General features: G+C 37.9%; 3 protein-coding genes across 6 annotated transcripts; all 3 read right to left on the reverse strand.

Moving 5' to 3' along the window:
• Positions 1 to 144: 144 nt before the first annotated feature.
• LOC108834925 (V-type proton ATPase subunit a2) lies at positions 145 to 8,201 on the reverse strand. Of its 3 annotated transcripts, XR_008935397.1 has the most exons (22): positions 7,713 to 8,201; positions 7,268 to 7,435; positions 6,279 to 6,552; positions 6,126 to 6,170; positions 5,903 to 6,025; positions 5,698 to 5,805; positions 5,332 to 5,439; positions 5,078 to 5,251; positions 4,669 to 4,806; positions 3,981 to 4,088; positions 3,764 to 3,871; positions 3,536 to 3,684; positions 3,075 to 3,228; positions 2,647 to 2,807; positions 2,361 to 2,567; positions 2,069 to 2,252; positions 1,910 to 1,993; positions 1,626 to 1,822; positions 1,326 to 1,385; positions 983 to 1,246; positions 724 to 795; positions 145 to 561 (listed from the first exon to the last, which is right to left on the reverse strand). XR_008935397.1 is itself a non-coding variant. In XM_056988249.1 (20 exons), exons 3-20 carry the CDS (start codon positions 6,435 to 6,437, stop codon positions 1,042 to 1,044), a joined length of 2,472 nt encoding a protein of 823 aa, XP_056844229.1. In that variant the 5' UTR covers positions 6,438 to 6,552; positions 7,268 to 7,435; positions 7,713 to 8,200; the 3' UTR covers positions 800 to 1,041. The 3 variants fall into 3 exon arrangements, 2 of the variants coding, with proteins under 2 accessions (XP_056844229.1, XP_056844230.1); XM_056988249.1 differs by lacking the exons at positions 145 to 561; positions 724 to 795 and having other exon boundaries at positions 800 to 1,246; positions 7,713 to 8,200; XM_056988250.1 differs by lacking the exons at positions 145 to 561; positions 724 to 795 and having other exon boundaries at positions 800 to 1,246; positions 7,114 to 7,435; positions 7,713 to 8,200.
• A 2,552-nt stretch (positions 8,202 to 10,753) lies between these two features.
• Positions 10,754 to 16,729, reverse strand: LOC108839530 (uncharacterized). The gene is made up of 4 exons (XM_056987389.1): positions 16,621 to 16,729; positions 15,960 to 15,989; positions 14,519 to 15,877; positions 10,754 to 13,719 (listed from the first exon to the last, which is right to left on the reverse strand). Exons 1-4 carry the CDS (start codon positions 16,727 to 16,729, stop codon positions 10,754 to 10,756), a joined length of 4,464 nt encoding a protein of 1,487 aa, XP_056843369.1.
• A 4,956-nt stretch (positions 16,730 to 21,685) lies between these two features.
• LOC108841194 (uncharacterized) lies at positions 21,686 to 24,693 on the reverse strand. Of its 2 annotated transcripts, XM_056987886.1 has the most exons (11): positions 24,597 to 24,693; positions 24,290 to 24,371; positions 23,564 to 23,837; positions 23,391 to 23,481; positions 23,154 to 23,278; positions 22,992 to 23,073; positions 22,801 to 22,918; positions 22,550 to 22,707; positions 22,336 to 22,450; positions 22,070 to 22,255; positions 21,686 to 21,992 (listed from the first exon to the last, which is right to left on the reverse strand). In XM_056987886.1, exons 2-11 carry the CDS (start codon positions 24,320 to 24,322, stop codon positions 21,813 to 21,815), a joined length of 1,362 nt encoding a protein of 453 aa, XP_056843866.1. In that variant the 5' UTR covers positions 24,323 to 24,371; positions 24,597 to 24,693; the 3' UTR covers positions 21,686 to 21,812. The 2 variants fall into 2 exon arrangements, with proteins under 2 accessions (XP_056843866.1, XP_018469475.2); XM_018613973.2 differs by having other exon boundaries at positions 24,290 to 24,689.
• Positions 24,694 to 26,883: the final 2,190 nt, after the last annotated feature.

The raw sequence follows: 26,883 nt of genomic DNA on the forward strand, positions 1-26,883 counted from the left end.
TGTGTGTGTGTTTTGCGTGACTAGGAACAATGGCTTTGTTGACTCTCGGACTAAAAACCATTTTATTGCTGCTTTTTAATTGGATCGACCTAATTCTTCACCCTTTTAAAATCAACACAACTTTAACAATTATAGAAAAAAAGATGATGACAAGATTGAAGATTTTTTTCATGGATTTTGATTTTCTTTGTTTCAATTTGTTTCTCATATTCAAATTGTTCAGTATTGAAGATCTAATAAATACTCTACCTATTTTAAACCAAGAAAAAAAAATTATATGAAAAATCCCTCTTTTCCAGTGATGTGACCTGTGTGTTCCGAGTGGAAGAACTAATCTCGTTAGTAACACAGCATACATCATTCAGCAATAAGGATACTTTGGTGTGGAGTGAGATCCTTTTATAAAAGACGCAACCTTTTTCTGCTGGTTAACAAGAAACTTGCAGTTGTAGCCGAGACTGATCCCATAGCAGCAACTACTAAAAACAATTTGCTGAAATAAATAACGTGCACAGAAAGTTGCTCTTCTCTAAGACTAGAAAGGGCCATAACATCTTCAATCTTCAACACAAGAGATAAACGGCAGAGGATTAGCGGACAAAATCTCTTTATTGTATTAACAAAACAGAGTAAAAAAACTATAAAGGGGCCTCGATCTTATTTTCTGCAACTCCTCAACAAACTTCTATAAAACAGAGTCAAGATTGCAGATTTCAAACTCACACGTTAGGTGTTTCACACACGGTAGTGTCGTTGTAACCACACCACCACATATAGGATGCTTCTGCTTGCTTAATAATTCAGGAAGCAGATTTGAAAAAAAAATCTGTTTATTATTAGCTCAATTACACTACTAGTTTAGTTTCTTGACAAACAAGTACAACAACACTTTGGAAAGTAGAACATCCAAAGTTTTTTCTTAAATAAAAAGAAATAAAATAATTGATTGAAGACGGGAACTCTCCGAGTCCTTCTCGTACCTTATATATTATGCACACGCAGAAGAGGGCTTTTTCAGTAATTCACGATCCATCATCACTCTCACTCGTCTTCGTTTCCGACGAGAGTGAAGGTGAAGGGAGCAAACTTGTAGCCATCGCCTTCGTAGAACTTGTTCTGATACTCCACCCAGTGAAGACGCAGAGCGTGAAGGAACGCGCTCAACGTCTCCATCACCAGAAGCACTCCCACCGTTGCAAAGATGAAGACGAGGAGCCCAACGATAAGGATGAATATATTGTTGAAACTGTTGCCCGGAAAAAGAGAGATTGTGCTGCTTATCAATATTTGGAGAGGAAGTGAAAGATGTAACTGCATTTACTTACCCCAATGCCATAAGGAGAACCTTCTCGTAGAATACTGACGATAACTCCGAGTGGGCAAGACTGAACAAGTAAAGCATATGGATCAGTAATGACATGCTTAGAGTCTGTTTCTGACAATATCCAAAATAACAATTTTAGTCATGGACCAATACTTCAACATGTAAAACCATATAAGAGTAGATGATAGTGATAGTGTTTATACGACTTTTGTTAGATAGGACAACCACGATGAGTCTAGATTATATCTGACTAAATAATTAGCAAGTTAGTGGTGTCTTTGAGAGTATCAGTATATTGTACCTGAGGGCCCATAGACGAAGATATGAAGCAGTGTTGGAAACAGCTCCAAGCACAAACTCAATGGTGTGAATGAGCTGGTGCACAAAGATTTCGCTGAATTCAAACTCTTCTTCGTGTCCATGAGATCCTCCATTTGTCTCTACTTGAAGACTCTCATCTGTCTCGTCAAGCTGTGCGTATGACTGACCTTGATGTCTCTGGAGAAAAGAACAAAAAAAATATATGGTCAAGCACAAATTCATTTTGGATCTTTTTACAGTAAACTGACAAGGAAAGGGACTCACAGCTTCATGTTGTTTCTTCAAGATGAACGGCTTTGGCAACAACATCCACGGAACAGATACCAGTGCTAGAAAGAGGAAAGTGAGCTGATACAAAAAAAAAAGAGGAATGATATGAAAACATATAAATTTCAAGGAGCATTTTTAAGTATCGAGAAAAACCTGTACTGTTTTCTGGTTAGGGAAAAGCTGGTTCTCTCCTAAATCATCCATAGGGCTAAGGAACATGTAAATCATAACGTGATATAAATCCGCTTGGGAACCAGTGCACCACTTTATGATGATGAGCACCGAGAGATAGCCAAACAAGCAGTTCAAGAATATCATCTGGGGAACGAACTGGAACCTATCATACACTTAAACTATGATTAATACCGGTATTATTTGTTAGGATGTATTACGAACTAGAAGGTGCACATATATTGGCCAGGGAAGGTAGACTGAATAAACTCACCATACGTTTACGGCACTTTTGAAGAATTTTGCATTCAAGAAGCTCATTATGATTCCAAGGTTCATTTGGGCAACTCCCAGAAGGATTGACATTTTCATCTTAAGCGAGTTCAGGAACGGTAGCTCACTGCGGGTACCATGCCACACAGGATCCACACCAAATGGATAAGTGTCTCGGGTCTTGATCAGACCAATTGTAGTAGCCTCACTGAACAAGAGAGCAGAAGACAAAAACTCAGATTAGTCAAAGACTTTCTATGACGAATTTCGAGAACTAATCGACATACCTGCAAGAGGCATCACGGCACTCATATGCTGAGGGAGCAAACAACGGGTATGGTATAGAGAAAAATTCGTTGTAGATTAAACCAGTGTATATTGAGAAGAGTGACATCATCAATATAACGTAACGGCCACCAAAAGCCATTTCCATAATATCCCCAAGTTTCTGTATTCAGGAAGCAACGGATTGATTGGTTAGCATCTGGAATTGAAAGAAAGAATAAAATTTACGACTAACCAAAGTAACAACCAAGGAAATGACATATTATAAGTACATTACTCTCTTTGGAACGTTCAAGTGGAAATTGTTTAATATGACATATGCACACAACTCTAAAACAACAACATACAACAAAACAATCTGCGAGTTTTGCCAATCTGGTACTGAGCTCAGTAGGAACATAAAAGTTGCCACTTAAGTTAAGGATATTACCTGACTTGAAAGTGTCTTTTCTCTCAATATTAGATACATAGTTGCAAGAAGCAGACAGATTCCATGACCCCAGTCACCAAACATAACAGCAAACAGGAAGGGGAAGGTAACAATTGTGAATACAGTAGGATTGGCTTCCTGGTATTTGGCTACACTGCAAGTAATGATCAAAGAAGGTCAGTGACATTCAAGAGACAAACACTAAATGGACAGTGCATGCGGAAAAAAATAAAGTAAGCAAGTTGAGTTGATTCTAGCAGCTGAGTTGATTATAGAAGAAAATTCAGGCGTATTCCAATTGAGCAAGAAAACGAAGCTAATGTAAAGTTACAAGCAGTTCAACTCCAAACCAAAACGAAATTTTATATTCTAACGAGTATGCAAAAGGCAGAAGCTTAAAACTACTTTTATAAATGTTACTTGATAGTTATTTTCAAATTCCTCCTGAAAGAGGTGCTTACCCGTATGCATCAACAATTTCCTGAAACGCAGTGGTAAATTTGTTTGTGCGGAAAAATGTCGGAGGCATCTCTTTGGTCCTCAGAACCTGGAAAATTGATCCAACTTGAGAATTGGAGTCAACCGCAGCTCGTTGCAATGCCTCTTGAATCTGCACATGCAGAACTTTATCATTATAGCACCAGTATATATGCAATCATTTAAACTATATGGAAACTAGAGTTACTCACTTCCGGCGCTGCAAACAGAGGACTCCAGCCCTCACCCACAAGGCACTTCTTAGTCACATCAAGACTAAGCATGTTCAAAGTGTGATAAATGGCTTTTTCTTTGCGAACCTACATGGGTAAAGGTTAATGATGATTATTGATCTCAGCTACAAAATATCTGAAATTGACATCAATGAGCACTCTCCTAGTGAAAAGAAAGTTCTAAATAATATAAGACCTTGAGGTTCCATTGCTCAAACTTATCTCCAATGGTCTCCAGAAGAATTTTGCGGTGATCCAACCCAGCACTTATGGTAGTTTTAAGCTCTGCTAACCGACCCGAAACCTGAAACATTATGAGAAGACTAGATAAAGTTAATAGTCTCTGAGAATATACCACCATAATTGCAAAAAACAGATAAATCGCTGACCTACAACACTCTCCCATGGATGCTAACCGTGTATGCACAAACATAACCCACCCAACGATCACTTGAAACTAACAGGGAAGACAAAAAGGTACCAGGAATTTCCCTAACATGATTTTCTCCTCCTTGACAAGTAAACTCTCTGAGACGTATTGACCCCTACCCTTAAGGTATAACCTTTCAGCGTCAAAAAGCTTACCTTTGCATCATAGGTTGATTACTGTTAGGATAAATATTCTAATGACTAGAAGCTAAAGTCAGTAAATGCAACCCCAAAATAAGTATTATGCAGAGAGGATATCCATAAATCAATCGTTAGTGTTGGTTATTATTTTAAAGAACCGACTACATATCCATTATTCAAATATATATCAGCTGTAGTTCATGCCTAGAAATAAAGTTAATAGTTGTACAGATAAAAATAATACATATAAAACCCATGACTATGACACAAGATAATACACCAAACAAACTGACACATCCAAAAATAATACATACCGTAGTCATCATTTGAGCTTGTCTGCCAAGTTCTTCACTGAAAGGATAGCGATTGGCCCCAAAAGCTTCACATATCTTCAGAATTTTGCTTTTTGCTCTTTCCCCAGAATAGAAGACAACAAATACATTTTTCTCAGCCTGTAAATTTTTTAGATCAAAAGTCAATGTCTAGTAGAGGCAAACAAAAGAAGTAAATTGTTTCTGCAAAAGCCAGCATTCCATGTAGAACCAATATAATGTGGGTATAAGAACTTAGAAACTACATATAGTAACAAACTCAAAATTGCATGAGCCTATGAGAAAAAAAATATATATATATACAGTAAGAAAGGAGCCAAACTCCTCCATCAGAGAAAGGCAGCACTTTCAATGTCTATGAGAAGCTGGGAGCAGAGCATAAGCAGCTAACCTTCTCCCCAGAGTTGGGATCAACAACGGACTCCTCAATGACAGACTGTCGAATGAAGATGTTGCCCCTAGTTGCACGAAATAGGATCCTCTCGAACACCATAGACTTTTCGCGAGGCACTAGTCCAGTGAGGAATCCAAGCTTCACTTGCTTTGTTGAATCAACAGACTTCTCCTGTTAGAAAAGGAAAGGTTGTAAGGCGATTTATGCATAGAGCACAAGTTAAAGAAGTAGAACAGTCATAGCTTTCGTACTTCCTGCAACAAAGGAGTCTCCAGGACGTCTTCACCCACTTGCTGAGATTCTATCTCACTCTGTTGAGCAGTAGCACTTCTATGGGCTGACGCAAAAAATTCACCAGCCTACAAAAATATTCACATGAATATAGCACGAGATGCACTTCCAACGCCTTAACCACAACACTGTAAATATACATTTCCCACTATGGATCATCTATAGTGCGGTAGCCAGCCGTAGTATCTACTTTTCTTCTCAGGTAAATATATACACCGAACCAAAAAGCTGGTGTAATTAGTTACAAACCAAATCCGGACTCAATGTAATCATTTACAAACACCCCACGCGATTTCAGTAAAATGAAAACAAAAAACATATTTTACCTTTTCAAGAACGAGCTTGTACTCAACAAGTTCATTGTAAGAGCGCTGCAGCTTGTCATTATTAGCATTGATTTCGACAAGTTCAGCTTCCAGCTCTCCAAGCTTGGACTGAAAAAGGAGAAAAGAAAGAAGGAAAAGGTATAAGAATGAGGGCAAATAGAAAGCAAAGGGCTGTCCCAGAAAGAGCAGATATGGGTGGGTTCACCTCAACATCATCCAGATCAATATCAACATCTTTGTCTAGGATAAGTTTGGGAGAAACTCCAGCCTTTGACATTTGGTCTTTGAAGAAACGTATCTTTCGTGCCATCTCTCCACATCTTTTGATCTTCATATCAACAATTGAGAGCAAAAGAGAAGTAATACACACTCTAGCTTCCAACATACACATTACACTTTAAAAGAAAAAAAGAGAGATATGAAGTTACCTGAGCAGCATAAGTGCGTTGAAATGGGCTCTTCTCAGAATTCAGCTGTGATCAACATCAAAAAACAGTCATATAATTAAGAAGATGGCATCCACAGTCAGATCAAAGAGAGAGAGAGAGAGAGAGAGAGAGAGAGAGAGAGAGTATATGTACGTCTTTGAACTGGACGAGGCCGAGATCGCCAAGATAAGAGACGGTAAGATGAGCAGATTCCATTGGCACTATGACCTGAACGAGCTGCATCGGCTCCGAGCGCATTAGATCCATCGGCGGACAGCAACCACCACCACCACCACCGCGAGTCTCCGCCATGACGAGATCGGATTCGCAGTTCCTCCTCTCTCTCTCGCAGTGTGATGTGGATCGATGAGCTTAAAGACTAGAGGTTTGTCTCTTCTTGTCTTGTGTAGTTAGTTACTGCCACGTACTATATATTATACAAATGAAAATACATGTTGAGATTTGACCATGTGATTCATGATGTTTATTCACAGAGTTGATTACATTCTAAGACACTTTTTGTCTTTCTTTTACGATAAAAGACACTTTCCACATTTGAGACACTTTCTTGTAGGACCTACACGTTTTTTTGACAAATTTACCCTTAATAAGAAGAAGAAATATTTGTGGACGTGTATACATAAATTGTTTGTGGACATGGATATTTAAATGTTTGTGGACATAACAAATTGTGGACAACAATTCAAAGTACATATCTCTTGTACACATCTACATATTGTATAGATACACTATCAATAGATTGGTTTAAAAACAAAATAAATTAATAAAGCAACAATTTGAGACGATCATTCATTATATTTTTACAAAAACCAACAAAACAAGAAGCACAACAAAAAAAAAAGAAACATATTTTACATCATTTCTTAACTGAATCAATAAACGTGAGATACAGAGTATAACATTAAGACCTAAACACAAGATGATTGAACTCATTTTTATAAACCTCATTGAACTAATTTTTATATACCTCACAAGTATCGTCCAAGACGACGACTTCACAATGCTCAAACAGAGACATAGTTCCAGCACCAGTGTTTATATAAGGATCAGGATATGCAAGTGCTCCACATAAACAAAAACATCAACCATTGAAAGAGTAACAGAGAGAAGAGAAAAAGTACCAATTTTGATAGAAGTAAATCGAAGCCACAAGCTTTAAGGAGAACACAAATACTACTTGTTGCTACTCAGTTGATGAATCCGCACACAACACTTCATATTATTAGCTTGTACTTCGTCTTCTTCCTTCTGGTTTCTCTGCTTTTCAATCGAGTCTAAATCAATTTATCCTGCACACAAGTCACCAACTACTAAATCAGTGAAAAGAAAACCCAAGAAATTGTATGTTTCATAGTTAACAATCTAGAAACATGGGAAAGTTCGAAGCTTTCAGGCAGATTTGTGGACAAAGAAGACTTCATGCAGATTTTGACAATATGACATCCATGTACACACACCTTGACTACACCACACTACGGTAGTACGGTTCCAGCAGAAAACTACTTTCTTAAAATTATCAAATTGATCCTTTAATCTAAATTGTTAGCCACTGGATCAAGTACGAACCTTTTAGAGTTTTTCAAAATCATCAGACCTTAGTCGCCACATCATCACCGGCACTGCGACAGGGCTTGTGGTTCCAACCATCGCCCCCGATCTTGAGAGGAGGCGAACAGAGGCAAAACGCAGCGGCACCGTTGGAGAGGGTGACCGTAGACGCAATTGTGGTGTCGGAGCTTGACTTACGGAAAGAAACTTGGGATTAGCCACCGCCATCGTCCTCTTTCATCACTCCATCTAGAGTATCTTCTCTCCTTCATCCTCTTCCTTTGTTTTCTTTGTCTCTGTTATTGAGGGAGAGAAAGTCGTCACCGTTATGGGTTCGTCTCTATCAGAAATCATGGTCTTCTATTTTGACTTGCAATCAAAAGAAATGAAGAGATCTCTGTATAACGCCGGTGGATTCGTGAAGTGGTGGCCTGAACACAATAAATTAAAGTAAAATTGAAAATTAGGGATCGTGGATTCTCTGCTTTAAGAAAGAGAAGAAAAATCTTATCGGTTAGGATGAGGAGATGAGAAAGTAAGGAAAGAGAGACTATACTGTTTAAAGGGTACTAGAGCATGACCCGACCGACCGGGCGGGTGTTTATTTAATTTTTGATTTACACTAAATAATGTATTTGTTAATAGTTACTTGTGATACATTCAGAGGCGGACCTACTATAGGATTAGGAGGTTCAGTTGACATATGTTTAATTATGAAATAATTGGTTTTACATAGAAAGCCAAAAAAATCAGCAGCTAAAATGGTATTAGTGTATGTATTGACACACCTAAATCTGGGTTCACATCTCTAAATTATATTTTTGTTATCATATTTTTAAAATTTTGTATATCATGACACATGTAAAAAAAATTGATGGGTCCGCCATTGGATACATTGAGTTCTTTTTGAATTTTAAAAAAACAATTAAATCTGTGAAAAATATTTTTTATTATAAAGAAAGCTTAAAGTGAACAATGATAGATTATATATGAAATATATAAATCAATTTAGTTAATTTAAAATATATTGAAATAATTGACTTTGAGTCATATATAAATCAATTTAATCGGCTCATTGTTATTACATTTTTGGTTAGGACCATAGTGTTTTAGATCAAATTAAGTTGGTCTAGTGGCTCATGACTTCCCTCTCTTATTCTAACCGACAATTTTGTTTTGTAACCGTTCGGTGTTTAGAAAAAAATTGTGAAGAATGGAAAAAAGAAATATCTCGACTTTCGGTGTTCTCTCATGGCGATGACGATTTCAAAACTCATTAATCGAGGGTCTAATGTTTCATATTTGTGAATCTGATGTTTTTTCTTTACGAATCAAGGTATGTAGTAATTAAATCTCTTTTGAAATAATTGGTTTATTTTTCATTCTGTTTCAAAGTATATTGTTAGCATGTCTAATTACACCTAGTTAATTAATAAATGTCCATAACATTTATAAAGCAAATCAATTGTTTCCTAAAAATAATGTAGTTAGCAAGAATATAGGCAATACTTAATCTTATATTTAATATTGAGTACTCTGCAAGTTCAGTTAAATAGATTTTAGTGGGAAGAAAACATAGATAATTTATTCATACGATAATTTTTTAGATTTATTGAGACCTACTCTATGTGAGATGAATAAACATTGGTTTAGATGAAAAGGGAAATTCAATTTTATCTTGAAATTATTTTAATAGAGAATGGAAGTTAAATTTTATTTTACGACAATAAATAATTTCGAAATTAACATCCTAGATTTTTTTTTGATAACAAATAAATAATTTCGGAATTTATTTAATACAAGAGAAGTTAAATTTTGTTTTAGGACAACACATTAACTAAACTGAAAAAAAACAAACATTAAAATAGAGACTATCTATAAATAAAGAGAGTGATAAAGACACATTTAATAAACCGGTTAAGACAAGTATTTTTTTAGGAATGTTATTAATAGGGTCAGTGGCATGTAAGTGTAATTAACATTGAAAACTCAGGGGCATTTCCTAAGTGTACTTCTCTTTTAATAATAGAGATAAGAGACAATGAACAGCAAAAAAGTGTCTGACAAGTGGAATGTGTTTTGGTTCTAAATGGAAAGTGAAAATGTGTTCTTGGGTGTAAATTTTTCTTATTCACAGATATGATTGATTGCTAGTTATCTGAAATTACAGACTTGTCCTCGTTTCGTCATTTAAGAATGGGTCTCATCGTGACGGGCCCATATTCAAATCGGGCTTTTTATCAAACTCGTACAGCCCATCTATTGTTTTACTATGTACCAATTTTTTGATTTGTTAAAACACAAGCCATTAGATGGATCAATCATTTCTTATTAATTCACAAAAGAAAAAAGTGAACTTTATTAAGAGTTTTGACGATTGTGAAAACGAACTTTTTAGAGATATACTAGAATTGGCCCGCCCTTCGGGCGGGATATGTTTCACTATGTAATACCAATTATAATTTTGTCTTACTAAGGTAGTATGGCTGACTATAGGTTGCTGTTGTGCGATAGACGTTATAAATAGAAACTGATAAGTATGAGCCGGATCAGAGAAGATTAATTTTTTTGTAATGCCATATTAATATGAAACAGATAAGTATGAGCCGGATCAGAGAAGATTACTTATTTAGTGATTACCAGCTAAACACAAATTCTGAATTTAAGGAAATAATCCAAACTGGATTTAGGAAGCTGTTAAAGGACTCATCTTAGAAGAAGACACATGAGGAATACAGGAACGTTCATTGTCACCAAATTTTCTATTTATAACAAAGCTTTGAACTTTCCAAAAGGAATCCAGGCTCTCTGTAACATCTAAACAAAGCTAAAGCTAAGGCATGAACAATCAGAATAAGCAGGGAGATCATGTATCCAAAGACGTATAACGTAACATTCTCAAAGAAATTTGGTGATCCTTAGTTTCTGTGTTGGTTTTTTTTTTTTTTTTTTTTTTTTTATGAAAGAGGTTGTCATCTTAGAAGCTTGTATCTGGTTGGAAGCCTGATTGTTGTCGTCGGGACCCTTTTGTATCTCAGTGTGAAGGTCACTGTGAATAATTAGATGTCCAGTTTCGCACAACATGATATGATTGTTAGTTTAGGGAAAATTATTGAGCTATAGAGAAACGTAAGGAACATATTTGAGGCTCTAACCTGTGTCACTTTGATGTCTTCGAAGACCTCCCTGTAGACGATATTGGTCACTCCATCTTCGCCCTCCTCATCAGACGTCTCGTCCAGTATCTTTAGCCCATTTGGCGAAGTGACTCTAGACATGGCCACATACAGTTGTCCGTGAGTGAAGACGGACCGAGGAAGGTACAGGGCAACATGGTTCAGACTCTGGCCTTGGCTCTTGTTTATTGTCATGGCGTAGCACAATCTTATCGGGAACTGTCTTCGATTAAAAGTGAAGGGATGAATGGTGTCAGTGGGACTTAGCTGTATCCTAGGTATGAGAACTTGCTCCCCAACATCTGTCCCCGTCATGATATCCGCTTGAATGATGCGGTTGCCTAGTCTACTGACCATCATCCTTGTACCATTGCACAATCCTTGATTTTGGTTTAGGTTGCGCAGCATCATCACTGGTGCTCCCACCTTCAAGCAGAGCCTATGATTGGGGAGGCCTGGGAATTCTAGGGAGTTCAAGTACTCTGGAGGGTAATGGCTGGTCCAATCATCATCTGGTGTAGCTTCTAACTCAATGGAATCAGAACTCAGATACTCCCTAGCTTGCGATGGGATCTTAGAGAGGAGGTAAGCGTTGATTTCATGCACTGTATTATTTGTAGGCGTCAAGACCGCTCTCTCTGTTATATACTCTTTGTTTCGGTAATTATGGAGGAAGTTTGGGTATGCAGCATCTGCCAAAGCTTCATGTGGAGTTTCAGAGGTAGGGAGTAAAAAGCGTTTGTCAACCAAAATACGATTACCTTCGTCATGACTTGGCTTATACGAAGTCAGTGTCTGAGCTTCCCCGTCTCCTACTTGTAATATCCACTTAGCAAAATCCTTGTCTTCCTGCCGAAGTCGCATGTTGATGCTAAGAGAGAATACTCGAGCCATCTTCCACAGATAAGACTTGCTAATAGATGCGAGAACTGTGTCTGTCCGTTTTCCATGTCGGATCACCGGCAGTATCTGCCTAAAATCACCTCCGAGGAGCACTGTCTTGCCACCAAAAGGCTTGTTGGCAGCTTCTGGGTCTGCATCTGATAACAAATCCCTGAGGGAACGGTCTAGAGTCTCGAACGCATGTCTGTGTGCCATCGGAGCTTCGTCCCATATGATTAGTTCCGCTTTAGATATCAACGCCGCCAAGCTGGAGCCTTTGTGTATTTCACACATCGAACGATCATCCAGATTCAATGGCAATTTAAACCGCGAGTGTGCTGTCCGCCCACCTGGGAGAAGCAATGCGGCGATTCCAGCGGAGGCGACTGGAATAACTACTTTGCCAACTGACCTCATCCTTGCGATGATAGTCCGGTATAGATATGTCTTTCCTGTACCTCCTGCACCGTTAACAAATAACAACTGCCCTGACCGTTTCTCGACAGACTGCATAACGGCATGATATACTTTCCGCTGATCCTCATTCATTGCATCAAACAACATGCTATGTGTCTCGGCCTCCTTTTGAACGTCGTAGACCATTTCTTCACGTAGATGAGGATTTCTCAAATCTGATAAAATTGATTTATCTGGCTGTGGCATATCATCGTAGTCCGAAAGCGTCTGGTTGTGCTCTTTCAGGTGTTTCTCAACCTCTAACAGAGTATACTGTTTTAACTGCTCGTCCTGCAGGTCAAGCCCTGGAAAGCGAAATTCCTTTCTTTTCATGTAGAGAATGTCTTCAGCTAGAAACTTCCAGGCATGCTCCCAGAGCTTGAGCGGGCTTACAACATGGCAGTAAACCAGGATGAGGACAAACAATTTTCTCAACTGCCGTCCGGTAGCCCAATACGATGGCTCTTCTATGGCCTCATGCCACTCTTTGTCATCATCAAGCAGGCCTCGTGCATAACACGCTTCCTTGAACTTCTTGTAAACCACATCACCGACAGTGTACAACGCGTCATAATTCCTAGGACCTCTCACAACATTAAGCAAAATCCTTAGGTAATATCTATCACCAGATACTGGACTTACGTACACGACCCGACCAATAGCTTCTCCTTGCTGCCTAGGTGCCCATAACCGTTCGTTTGAATGGTAAACAAACCTGGAGGGAAATTCGACGTATGTCATCTCCCTCGCCTCCTCATATGTGTCACAAGCTTCAAAAAAAGCTGTCAACATTGTCTTCTCAATATTTTCTCGCGAAATCACTCGAGATAAGTCATCAGATTGATCAAAAACCATTAGATGCTGCCCTGGCAGGTGAACCGGGAGTTTGACGACGTTGGGCTGGTTATGGTGGATCGGGAAAGCGAACAACCTCCATGCTCCCTCGCAAGCTGATATGTATCGACACTCCAAATATCTGTCAACCTCGTTAAGCATATTCGGGTCATTCTTCTGTAGTACGGCAGTTGCACGATCAACGCCTTTGGTAATGTATTTAAACAGGTACTTGATTGCGCTGGTTCTACAGCACCATTCCACGTTGATGTGGGCTTGGTATTTCTTTAGGAGTGCAAGATTGTGGGACACGACAAACTGATTATCCAACCTGATGTCACCCTTGACCACGAAAGATCCGGGATCAGCTCTCCTTCTATAAACCACGAATCCAGATTTGTCAATCCTTGTATGTTCTGAGAAAGGTTTAGGGAAGTTCTTTGTGCACACCCCTTTGTCCATACACGGTGAGCTCTTGCGGAACTTACCGCACGGACCATGAATCATATGACGTTCAACCAGTTCGAATCCTTCTCTGTCAGTCTCTCTGTCTGGTAACTCTGCCGAGATGTACTCATCGATGATCGCAGCAGTAACTTCTTTTTGTATGCCTTTCAACCATAATAGAATGTGGGCATGAGGCAACCCTCTTTTCTGAAACTCTATGGTGTAGACAACTGCAACATTTGACGGATAGAGGCAAAACAGAACAAAAATAGTAGATTAGAATATTGTAATTTTTTACATATTTATTGGTAAAGGATTTAACTTTTTTTACTAAAGGCTGTAATAAAATTATTAGTCTGAGCTAACTCATACAACTACAGAATAAGGGTCTGAAAGAATTACGGGTGACTACAAAAAGTACAGAAGCAAGGCAACTCGTTAAACAAAAGGTGTGAAAATATTGTTTAAGTAAACGGTCAGTCATCGAAATAGAAATGCTAAATAATCTCGTTTTAGAATGAATTTGCAATTTTTGACCCAAACAAAAAGAATGAATTCGCAATCTGATTGAACCAAGTATTATCGCAGTTATAATTTTGTGTAAAATTTCTCACTCTATGTTGTGAGTTTAGTCAGTTTGTTGTTTATGCGAAATTCCAATTATATTAATTAACTGAATATATTTAGTGGAGTTTATAGCTTAATTCGGATTTGACAGAATTTGTAGTGTATAAGTAGTGCGATACCATAAAACAATATAATCAATCAGATGCGATTTAAATCTCAAATAATATTATATTATTTTGTGAGGGCTTGTAAATTATTAAAGATAGATATTTTAAAGTAGAGCAATTTATTATAATTGTAGTGGACAATGTTTGTGATTGCTAATAATAATAATTGTTGTTTGTTTTTTCTGTTTTCGGTGGTTATGTTACAATGGATTGTCATGGTTACTGGATAATTGTATTGATTTTTCTTTGTTCATTTATACGTAGTTAATAGTTTTTGTTGAAGAGAAGAGTGTACCTGCATCTGGCTTGGGGAAGTATACTCCCTTTTTAAAGTCTGCTATCATTTCATCCAGCTTTAGTTTGAAAATTCGGCATTCTAGATCAGGTCGACTATTGGGAGAATCACCTCCATATGCACTAAGATGATCTCGGAGTTCCACCCAGTTTGGGTTGGCGGTGACGGTGATGAATAGATGAGGATTCCCATACCAACGGCAAATAGCCATTGCGTCCTGATATTTTTCAGCCATATACCGTGGTCCAGCAGTGAAGGTTGCAGGTAGGATGACCTTTTTACCGATTTGTGCTGGATCTGCGTCACCGGCCTCAACAGCGTCACATACGTTGTTATATAGATCCGCTCGCAGTTTCTTTTGGTTCAGACTTATGAATCGCAGTCGCTCAGTCTCAGTAGCTACGTACGCGTCGACGATATACTGGTGCAACAATTTCCCTCCCTTAATAATTGTCATCCCTTCAGTAGGTCGGGTTTGGAGTTGGTAAGCATAATACTCCCTCATAGTCATGAATTCTCGCTTCACCGTGGATGCTTCAGGCCCTCTGTACGGGATTCTCTCGCTGTAACCGGTTTCACCGTACGGAAACAACAGAGGATACTGGAGACTCATCAGTAATGGGTGGAGATCACCTATCCTCTGCAGCGCTGAAGATTTGTGTTCGACCACAATATCCCTTCCTACTGAGGTCGCAGATAAGTCTCCAACTATTAGGCCTCCAACCTCATCTGCAGTAGGAAGATCGTACTGACGACCTCTGTTTGGTTGACTGACTAATTTGATGCTGAACTCGATTTTCCCTGTAGCCTGGAAGCGGTCGCGTGCAAATCTAAAGGTTTTTGCTAGATGGTTGTGAGTATCGAGCATCTCAATCAACTGGACTATGATAGTATCTTCGAGTTCTATGGAGGAAGAACCTTTTGTGATTGCTCGTTTTCTGTTAGAGAGCTCATTTTCAGTGTCGAAAATATAAAGCTGCAGATACCCCGGGTCGTTACCATCCTCAGGAAGCATGGATCCTATTCTATGAATAATTTGGCCATGGACACGGTAGGTAAAAGGGCCGGGGGTTCCAGTCACAGTATGATCTATCTGAGCACCCATGGACGTGAAGGCAAGCAGACTGTTAGCAACTCTGATGTGAGTTCTGAATTTGGGTGACTCTAGAAGCGCTAGCAATGGAGGTGGTGGTTCCCTAACACGTGGAAGCCTCACTCGACCTCGCTGGCAGCATAGACTGTACTGTTTGTTCTCTCTGGTGGTCTGACCCGCAATTGCTTCAGCATTCCACAATATTGCTTTACACGATGGACATGAGCCTAACTCCCATTTGTTATATGGTTTGACGTTCTTACCACCTACATAAAGAGAGCAATACCGGATTAGAATCATGTATTGATAATATACAATGAAAACGATTCCGGAGTGTTGTTGACGTACGTGTAGCCCTTGTGCGTTTGGAAGAGGACGCTGTTATACCACATAATATAACCAAATCAGAAATATATAATGGCTCGTGATCTGTTAAATGTAAGGCATGATTAACTAACTACCAGCTGTGGTCGCAGGGTTAGTTGACCGGCTTGCTTTTCTTTGATTACGAATTGATATCCGTAATTGTCTGGCATTGCGAGAGGCAGACGCGGAGGGAGTCATATGCATTTGGGCGTTGATTGTGATCGGTGTTGTCGCAGGAGACGCTGTTTTGGTTGTGAGGAGTGTCAATACATACGCAGAGATACATATATGGTGAAAATAGGCAATATGACGTTCTACTTATAAGTATACCTGTCGGAATGATCGGCCTGCCGACCCCGCGTCTCTTCATTGGTTTCTTGCTAGCTACGGAATTGTCATGTCGAATTCGTATCAGTGATTCTGTTTGGGTAAATCGATGCTAATCACAATATAGTGGTGACTTACCTACTGCTGACGTTCTGTCTGTTTTTGTGGACCGAATCAGCATTCGGGATTGCCGTGCCAATCGCGATACAGCTCTGTTTTGATCACCAGCTGTGGATAAGACGGTGGAAGATGTTATAGACTACAATACTCTGTTTCGCTGACCGTTGATACTAAACGGAAAGAGAGATGGGCGTACCAGAACTGAAGGATTCCTCGTTCCCCCTGACGCTTCCACTGCTGCTGTCAGTGTCCACACCTGCCTCTGGATCAGCAGTTGTAACTCTTCTATGTGTTTTATTCACCATTGCTATCGACTATCTCGCAGAGAGCGTAGCTGGAAGTAAAGTTTTGGGGGTTATGAGTCTGATTCTTAGAATACCACTGACTGTTTGGGTATGATGTAATTGACAGTTACAAATAATATTGGTTTGTTTCTGGAAGTCATTTATTTGCCGTAAATGCCTGTGTAATGGTTTTCCATATATGTACGTATGAAAAGACTATTTCCTGAGACAATATTTGCTAAAATATTAGAATTGTTTACTTGGATTAAGATATATGGACATTCGTTGTTTATCACAGTAAGATTTATGTAAATATTTTATTGTATTTTATATGATGGTAACAAATCTGATAAATATATAAATATAAACATATAAATACAAACATGTTTTATTTGGGGGGGGACGGGGGGGGGGGGGGAATGAAAAAATAAATACAGCATCCAAGATTAGGACATTATTACTATACGCGTTGTAGGAATAAATTTATCCAAATTTATTACTCGGAAACTAAAAATATTACTATCATCGTAGGATGCTTGTTCATAAAATTATGATATAGTAGCATGATATATACAGTTTGTAGGTTGTCGTAAAGATTCATACATTAACACGAAAACTCGGATCATATTATAATGCCATTCTGGAATTCCTAGCTTATATTTAGAGCTAGTTTACGTTCAAAGGAATGCGAAACTATAAATATATAGAGCTAATTATGAAATAGTTGCATGATATATACAGTTTGATCCTTACCGTGTGTTAAAAGTAATTGGGCTCTGCTCTAAACAATTCAGGGCTTATGGGCCTGTACTCTTTTTGTTTCTCTTTTGCAATTTTAATATGGAAGCCAAGTTCAAAAAGGGAAAAAAAACTATAAATATTCAACCTTACTCCATTTTAATATTTTTAGCGTCTTGAAGTGGGTTCGTTTTATTTTGCTTTCATTCCTCTTTAAAATGCATGAGAACGACTTGTACAATTTATTCGAAGTCAAAGGCTAACATGGGTTTTAGTACGTAGGCATAACGATTTATACATTAGTAGAAAATACCGATCATATTATAATCCAATTTTGGAATTCCATACAAACATCGCTAGAACATACTTCATACGACTTCCATTTTTTTTTTTTTATTCTTTGTTTAAATATGCATGAAGACGACTTATAGTTTTATCCAAACACAGTTGACGGCCATGGTGAGAGATAAGTATTTAAAGACAAAGGCAAACTTGGGTTTTTTTTTGGTTGGGCAATTAAAATTGCCTCTTTTTGTTTTTTTTTTTAATTTTTTTAAAAGAGAAAAACATGGAACATTGTTTATGGGGATGAACCCATCAACAACGCATTTAGGGAAATTTAAAGAGAAACATCAAGATGAAACAAAGAACACAATTAGGAGTCTAAACCCACTGCTGTGACTCAATCGGCTGGTTGATACCCATCATCATCTCAAAGAACTCAGACATCAGGTAGAAGTGGAAGCACTGGTAGCAAGCCGTGCCTGGCTCAGGAGGATGACATCCATGAGGAGGCTGCATCTGCACATATGACTGAATGAACACGTCTCTCATGTTGGGTGTGAAACGCCTAAGCGAGATCTGGACGTTGTTCCAGCAATCTTCAACAACTTCAACCCCCTTATCATCGGCCAGTTTGTTGAGCACCTTCTTCCCTTTCACGAAGTTCCCCATTGCCATCGAGAGGACACCATAGATGTATGTCCCCTCCTTATGACCACTTTTGTGAGCAAGGCGGAAGTGGTGCATACCTAGGAACTGGTTCCGGTGGTGGAAAAACTCGAGAACGCCCTTGACATAGTTTGCCATTGGGTTATTGGCACGTAGGCAGCTGTCCATCACTTTCTGGTATCTGCGAGACCGGAGAGGCTCCTTAACAAACGGTGCTAGGTTGAGCTCCCTCGCAATGAGGTAAGTATCGCAACCAAAGCCGAGGCTCTTGCAGGAGACAACTGTGTTGAAATAGTCAATTGGAGAGCTTGCCCCAACCTTGGCAACAATACACATTAGCATGTCATCAGGCAGATCCACCAAGCTCGACATCTTTGGCTCAACTGGATCCATGAGAGGAGAAGAGTAGAACGTGTTTTGTTTTTTTTTGCTTTCTGTTTTTTTTTTCTTTTGCTTTTTCTTGTTTCTGTAAGCTTGCAGCCTAGTTGATGATGTATTCTATATGTATATATACTGGGCAGCTCCTATGAAAGAGAACGACTTAACTTCCCACTCCACACCTCACGACGCTTAGAGTAATAACGTAGTAATAATGATGCTGCATTAATGTCAATTGTGATAATTGCAAGAACTACGCTTTTACGTGCAACATAACATGGGACTTTTTAGATCCATGAAAACCGAGGTAAACCAACAACCAAACCGAGCCAATTCAAAAGGTTCTCAGCTATATTTAAAACTGTTATTTGAACAAATGGGTTGATAGGAACAAATCAGTCCGATATTCCATTTTTAAATTGCATGGGTAGTCTTATTATTAGATGTAATAATGGTTTTGGTAATCTTAATCAGGTAATTGAAATTATATTCAGTTATAATTTTTTTTTTAAACGTATACTTGATAGCATTTACTGTTTTTTTTTTAAACGTATACTTGATAGCATTTACAGTTTTTTAACTTGTTAATATTTTCTGACGTATACTTGATATCATTTAATCTTTTTTTTTGGCCGTCATCTACATGAATATAATTCAAGTTTGTTTACATCTATGTGTCCAAGATCTATCTATATATGTATAAATAAATAATTATTACCAGGAAAAAGGTGTAAAAGTATATGGTAAAAATGTATATTTATTTGGAGACTAAGTATATATCCCTCACCAACCTATTTAGACAAAAAAAAGGGTTGAAGTTGGACAGACGTTACGGATCCGGAAAATGTATATGCATGTTTTGTTTTTTTTGTAATATATTTATTATTGTTTCAATTGCATTGCATGTCACTTTTACCAAGTCATAACGCCGTTATGTATTTGCGTGTGTCCGACGCAACGCAAATAATTTTATACCGGCAATATTATCGAACCAAACTTACAATTTTCTGAAACCGGTTTACTATTTTTATTTTTTCTACCAAAACAACCGAGTAACAATATACGTCATATATCGTCAATGATTGTAATTTATACGTGATTTACCATATTCAGAGTATGGATGGACCGTATATTCATTTTAACTAATTATCTTAGTATGAGTTAACCGACCAATTACATATGTTTTCTATAGAAACATAAACAGCAAGCTCTGAGAGTAAAATTCAACGTAATATTCAAAAACTCATGAAACCGGTCTCAACAGAAATAATAGAAGCAGAAACAAAACCAAAAAAAACAAAGAGGAAATCGAAAACAGAAACAGAAAGCAAAGGCACTCAGTAGACCGGTCTCAACATATAGATTCTGAGCGATTATTAGAATCAGACGGTTTATCATAATCTCACCCAACACGCCCTTTCTTCACCATCTCAGGCGACGCCACGAAAACAAAACGGAAATCACTTTCGATAAGCAATATAGTCCACAAACATTTGGACCCTTATAAAGTAGTAACATTTTTTGCACAAATGCGTTTTCTTATGGAGATCGCAGGTTGGGGGGGGCTTGAGCTTGGCCAGGTTGGTCAGATACGTGTCCTCTAGCATAATACCGTAAACGCTTAGTACCTTCTTAATCTCTCGCCAGCATCTGTTTGTGGTGATCAGTGTATGTTTCCATTTTAGGGTGTCTAGAACCTTTCTTCCCCTTTTCATCTTTCCGTTGCACAGCAGCAGTATCCCATAAAGGTAAGTACCCTTATCATATTTCCCAACAGCTGAAAGTCTTAGATGTTCTAATGCGGTGCTCGTGCTCTTATGGAAAAAATACTGGTTTATACCTTCAATAAACTGCGATTCGGGGTTATTGCTCTCCAGACATGACTGGATTAAGTCTCGGTAGCCATACACCATCCGTAGTGGTTCGGATGCAAAGTACTCCAGGGTCAGGGTTTTGAAATATGACGCCGGTGATATGTCAGGAGTTTCTTCGTCGTCGGAGGTGTTCATGCTGCTGTTAACCGCCGGGTCAGGGCCAATAGCATCCGTGACGTCATTTGAATCCTGCTGAGATGAGACGGCCGGGAGACCCTGGGGGCTATTCATGTTGATGTGCTTATTTTATTTTTGAATCAGTGTTTGGTAGTGTGGTATTCGTATGCAGCATCAATTGGGTCAAATTTATACAGCAAGGATCTTTAACATTTGAATATACGGTTCGATATGCATTTATGAGATATACTTGTGTACTTATGTAACGTCGTAATGTCCGTAATCATGGATTGTGTATCACCACATTTGATTTCATATTCTTGAATAGTAATTTTATGTATTGAATGAATAATACCAAATCCATCATGTTATACGCTAATTGAATGTTTTATATGGGAAGAGTATTTATTCGTGAAAGGTTGTAGGCGAAACAGAGATTGCGAGATGTAAAATAAAAAAATAACAAAAGAATAATCTATACAAAATAACAAAAAAAAGTTTTTATACATAAAGACATATATATCTTTATATAAAATGAAGCAAAACTATTTTATTTTTTTTTTTATTTTTTTTTTTTAAAACAAACACACCATTTTCATCATCATTTGTATATATATAAAAAAATAAGACAGTATAACAATCAAAATTAATGGAATCTGTTTATAAATTGGTTCTAGATGTATAAACAATTTCTTGCAAAATTGGTTCTAGATGTATAAACAATTTCTAGCCTATTCTAAACAGGAAATTAATAGATTATTTCTAAAGCTTTATTAGCAAGCTAAACACTATAAGGACTCGAACCAAAATGAATAAACAAAGCAAAATGAATATTCCGGATCTATTCTAAATAACCGTATGTAATAGGGATTCACTAAACCAAAGCAAAATGACTAAACCAGAATGATAGAAAATCGGAATTAAAGTTCAAACTGAAATGCATTAACGGGGATGACCCAATAAAATATCCGAATCCGCGGGAATTTCAAACAAACATCCATAATAATAATAATAATAATATGAGCCTTATTAGGAGCTCATACATCTCAGACAACACGTGACTTCTTCACACCCTCGGAGGGTCCTGCACCAGTGTTCCTACGCGCCTTGCCGGACGAACCCGTACCACCAGCAGACGCTGAATCGCCAGCATCCTCATCACCATCAGGAGCTTTACCCCCAGTCTCGTCAGACGGATCATCATCGTCCTCGTCATCATTACCTCCCTATACATTGAACTTGCGTTATAAGTACAGAGATTTGCACGCGGACAGATAGATACCATTTTTCACATTATACTTACATTATTGATCACGGCATCGACTGGCAGACGACCATGCTCCTCAGCAACTCGTGTTATGGTGAAGGTCCTGTGATGCTCGGTGAAATTAAACGCAGTGACTCTCACTTGGAAAGTGTACGTTTTACCCTCCATCTCTGCAATGAAGGGAGGAAGGCCAGTGTCTTCAGGGTTCACCCCGTCCTCAGCCTATTTGACAAAAGATGAGGTGAGTAAGCAGACGCCGCTCAACGGGTGATATCACACATGTAGTCAAATATTTATCATACCAGCATCTGCGCAGCTTCACTTGCCCTGAGACTATGCAATTTCGCCATCACACCATCGAACCAAACAAAGGTTGCTTCTCCAGTATCATCACATATTGCCATCTCCACGCGGTAACTATAATTAGTAAACATTAAGTCAGCCAAACAACGGTCTACGATCTTCATATAGCAAAACACGAAGTCGGACAAACAACATCCTAAAAGTGCAACCTACCGAAGGGCCCCAACAGCATGTGAATTGTTGCATCTAACACATGTAAACGCAGAAGCAGACCGTTCCAGTTTCTTACTGCATTTCGAGCAGGCAACATAGCACCACCCCCGCCCTGCGTCTACGTGAACAACCCTTCCAGTGCACAAAAAATCAATCTCCTGCATCCAACAACGCTCGTATGAAATCCAGAGATATCAAACCTAAGTCGACAACGAAGAAATAAATAGTAACAAAGTAACCATAAATATGACCTGGGTTGCAGCTGAAACGATGAAACTGGTAAGCTCGGCAATGGACATCGTCTCCACCTTCGCATACGATCTTAATAGCGGAGCGACTGACGGCAGTCCAGTATCTCGAGTGACCAACCTACACATGATTTACCGATTAGCCAGACAAATATAAAATATTACACAATCGTGCTCAGTGACGTCAGACATACTGGTAGAACAGGACTTCTCCTGCTCTTGTCGCCTTATCAAAATACACATGGGTGCCCGACGTTGCATTGAGAAACAGCCGCCCTACATTGAGCAATACAAATAATAAGGATCGAGTTGCTATGACAGTACGCGATGGTGCAACAGTGAAAGATATAACAGACCTCCAACCATCTTCGGGTTGATGCTAGTAGCAACCATGACCTTCGGATCAACCTGCATGGCCTCAAGTTGCTTGTGGAAAGCAACAGCTTGCGAATCAAATAAGCTCAAAGTGATGGTCTCGTCACTGCACACATCCAAAAAGGAGAAAAAAGGAGAAAAGGAATTATATCAGATTCACGCAACACGGTCAGAGCATATGACGAACAAACTACAGATCAACCAGACACGACATCTACCTATCCAGCTTCATAGTCACCATGACTCTGTTCTTCTCCTCTGGAGGATCACTAACTGTGCTTTTCACACAAAGTATCTCACCTACAACGTCTTTACAAAAAAGCAAGCTCATCAGAATTCAGTACACATACTATAACAATATAATAAACATGACTCATTGTTACAGTTATACCTGGTAACTGGGTGCTCGTATTAGCTAGCCCAACCAGCTCCGACTGGTTACGAAACCTGAACGCTTCCTCTGGCAAAGGTGAGACCGGCGCAGGTAGCTCCTTAAAGGAGGTCATATCGCTGAAACGGATCATCAACGACGAATCTGTGAGCCTGAAGTTTTGTGCTGCTCTGGAGACATCAAATCCGGAAAGTGTGAACATTGATCCGGCAATGAGTCTTCCCCGGTACTCTGGCAGACGTCCAGCACTGATGGTAGCTTGCATCATGGTCCCCTGTCACATGTTTACGAAATTATCATTAACATAACATTAACATAACACATACATCCAACATTCCTCGATGGGGGAAAGCTAATAACGGTTGCAAAATAATCTGTATACAGCTAACCGGAATAGCATCAAGGCGACTAACATATCGCATTGCCAAAAAAAAAAAAAAATAAATAAAGAAAAAAAATCAAACCAATCGAAACACCTATAACCAAAGATTAAGAAAAATCTAGGGTGGGAAAACAAATCACGGTTGCAAAAAAAAAAAAAAAAAAAAAAACCTGTATACATCTAACCGGAATAATACCCAAGACGATTAACAGATCGCATTACCAAATATAAAAAAAACAATCAAAACAACTATAACCAAAGCTATGTGGAAAACCAAACAACGGTTGCAAGAGTAATATGTATACAGCAGACCGGAATCGAGGGTTCGAATGGAGAACACTCACATTGACATCAACCATGAGTAAGTCCATCCACATGAGCTCACCACCACGCTTGACGTTCCGAGCCTCCCAGAAACGGAGCAATCTGGCCTCCACAACAGACGTGCAACGGCCGGATTTCAGATCAGAGAAAAAAACGATTGAATTAGCCATAGATAGAGATAAACACAAACAGAAGATGAGAGAGACGTGAAAGCTGAGATTGTAAAGCGAAACCGACTGTGAGAAGTATATGCGTATATATATAGGAATACACAGACGAATATCACCGAATTGAAGTGAATTAAAGACATTAAAGAGGTAACCTCACCGTTACAGATCTTAATCGCCTCCACCGCATCAGCGCTCAGTTGAATCGAAGAGGAAGAGATGTGAAACGACTTGACTGATTAGGTTTGGGTTTGGACGTGATAATAATTTCCTCACTACAATAAAGCCCACAAACAAAGCCCACAACGATGAATATGACGTGTCAACACAGAATGAGATGAATTTCCTAGGTGGCATCCTAGGTGGCATCATGAGAGAGATTAGAACTCTTCTTTATATATAAAGATTATGTCATTTTCTGGATCTTATTGCCAAGACCGTGGTGTAGAAGCAGTTCAAGACCACTTTACTTTGAGCAAATAGACCCAAATAAACTTCAACAACAAAGACCCTCCTGATCATATGCTAAGAATTGGATTATTACTACTCAGATTCTTCATGTAGAGGAAAAACAGAAACAAGGAAACTGATACCTAGCAGATTCTTGCTTAGAGAGAGCTTGAGCAACATATGGTTGATGAGATGAGGAGTGGAATATATCCCAGAAAAACATTTTTAATTGCAACTAATGGATAGATCATCAGCCTCTTCCATGAATAATGTTTATACGGCTTTCAGATTTGCTATCTGCCTTCTATGTTAAAAACAAACTCATATTATTGCTGTTACAAAATAATATTGGTTTTGATAATAGAAAGTTTCTTTGTCAGTTTTAAAATTTTCAAGAATTAATGTGAAAGGTGTTCTTTTTTCATTTCATAAGAACATACATACATACATATAGAAATATAGTATTTATACTATATTACTATTCATACATGCAAACAAATAAATAATTAGTATAAACATCAAAGGCTCAATACTAAATGAAAGGAACCCACCCCAAAGTGGGAATAATTGGTAGTATTTCATCATAGTTTTCTAGGAAAAAGCTTAATTTGACATTCGAGATATGTAATCACTAGACTATTATTTCAAAAAGGTAAACCAATTATGGAAAAAGGATACCATGATTAATGTGTAAATTCTTGAGTTAGGCCATCACTATATATATTCCAACGTTTGTGTTGGAGAAGAAATGATCCAATAATCCATCCTTTTGTTTTATCAATGTCCCTTTGCAAAGCAAATTTCATGTTTAAACGATAATAACAATAAATAACTGCAGAGTCCGCACATTAATCTTCAAAAAGGAAAATTAGTATTTAATAAGTCTAATTAATAGACCCTCACATTAATCTTTAAAATGAAAATTAGTATTTAAAATAAGTCTAATAGATGTCATTCAGTTGATTAGAGATTTGGCATGTTTAAACTTTAAAACATTCAACATTTAATTTGAAAGAAAGTCCACAGAATATAATACTATATAGTATATACAATATAGCTTCAAAATGATGATATATTAATTCAACCACAAAACATTGATTATGAAAGAATTGTTGTAGCTCAATATGTATATCTTTAATATAGTTTGATTAAGAATGGACCAAAAAATACCAAACTGTCATACAAATTAAAAAAATAATTATGAAAAAAATATCAAATGGAGTTACAAATAGAATTTGTTAGGTGCTATATAAATTAATAATTATATTCAAAAAATATAAGGAGTCATCTTTTTTCTAAAAATGTTTATCATTAACTAGTAGTGAAAGAGATTACAAGTGGTGAAACTTAAAATCCAAAGAGATTCAAAAAATTAATTTGGTTGTACAAGCTACAAAAAAGAAGCTTGTCGAACATAACAGGAATCATCTTAGTTGTTACCAAAATTTGTTACCAAAATTAAAACTATAAAGGGTATATTTAATTAAAAATTTACAAAAAGGATTGGGTCTAAGAGAATGTTTATGTTTTAGTAGAATAGATTTAATCATTTTTTCTTATGTTCAAATTATCCAAATCAATAAATTGTTACTATATAACGAGCCAAACAATATTTATTTAATCACATCATAGGGTGTGATTCCCATTAACTCCTAATAATTAATTTAATTTAGAACCTTAAATTTGTTAGAACAATTTATACACCTTTTAGGGGAGGGAACGATTCCAAAAAGCTAATGCTAAAAGGAAATCGCACCATAAAATGTACGATCTCGACACCTGTTTAGGGAACTTCATAGAGGGCATGATAACGAATGACTCAATAATGTTTTTTTTCTTCTTTTTTTTAATGGTTCACTCATGTAAAATTATAAGTCTGTATAACGCAGAGATAATCAAATATGTAAAAAATCAGAATAAAAAGTAAGCAAGAACATGTAAGTCAAAGGCACACACCTAACTTTGTTTACACACTCAAACACTGACACACGCAGAGA

The sequence above is a fragment of the Raphanus sativus genome, chromosome 6 (assembly GCF_000801105.2).
Source record: "Raphanus sativus cultivar WK10039 chromosome 6, ASM80110v3, whole genome shotgun sequence".
NCBI lineage: Eukaryota > Viridiplantae > Streptophyta > Magnoliopsida > Brassicales > Brassicaceae > Raphanus > Raphanus sativus.

Excerpts from the sequence above, each read along its gene's own strand:
- LOC108834925 (XM_056988249.1), bottom strand. The coding sequence starts at position 6,437 with ATGGCGGAGACTCGCGGTGGTGGTGGTGGTGGTTGCTGTCCGCCGATG. Across the intron at positions 6,171-6,278 it reads GCCTCGTCCAGTTCAAAGAC|CTGAATTCTGAGAAGAGCCC; the intron begins GTACATATACTC and ends TGTTGATCACAG. Across the intron at positions 5,252-5,331 it reads AGACTCCTTTGTTGCAGGAA|GAGAAGTCTGTTGATTCAAC; the intron begins GTACGAAAGCTA and ends CTTTTCTAACAG.
- LOC108839530 (XM_056987389.1), bottom strand. The coding sequence starts at position 16,729 with ATGGTGAATAAAACACATAGAAGAGTTACAACTGCTGATCCAGAGGCA. Across the intron at positions 15,990-16,620 it reads CGAGGAATCCTTCAGTTCTG|CGTCCTCTTCCAAACGCACA; the intron begins GTACGCCCATCT and ends GTGGTATAACAG. Across the intron at positions 15,878-15,959 it reads CAAACGCACAAGGGCTACAC|GTGGTAAGAACGTCAAACCA; the intron begins GTACGTCAACAA and ends CTCTTTATGTAG.
- LOC108841194 (XM_018613973.2), bottom strand. The coding sequence starts at position 24,439 with ATGGCTAATTCAATCGTTTTTTTCTCTGATCTGAAATCCGGCCGTTGC. Across the intron at positions 23,838-24,289 it reads TACTCATGGTTGATGTCAAT|GGGACCATGATGCAAGCTAC; the intron begins GTGAGTGTTCTC and ends AACATGTGACAG. Across the intron at positions 23,482-23,563 it reads TACGAGCACCCAGTTACCAG|ACGTTGTAGGTGAGATACTT; the intron begins GTATAACTGTAA and ends TTTTTTGTAAAG.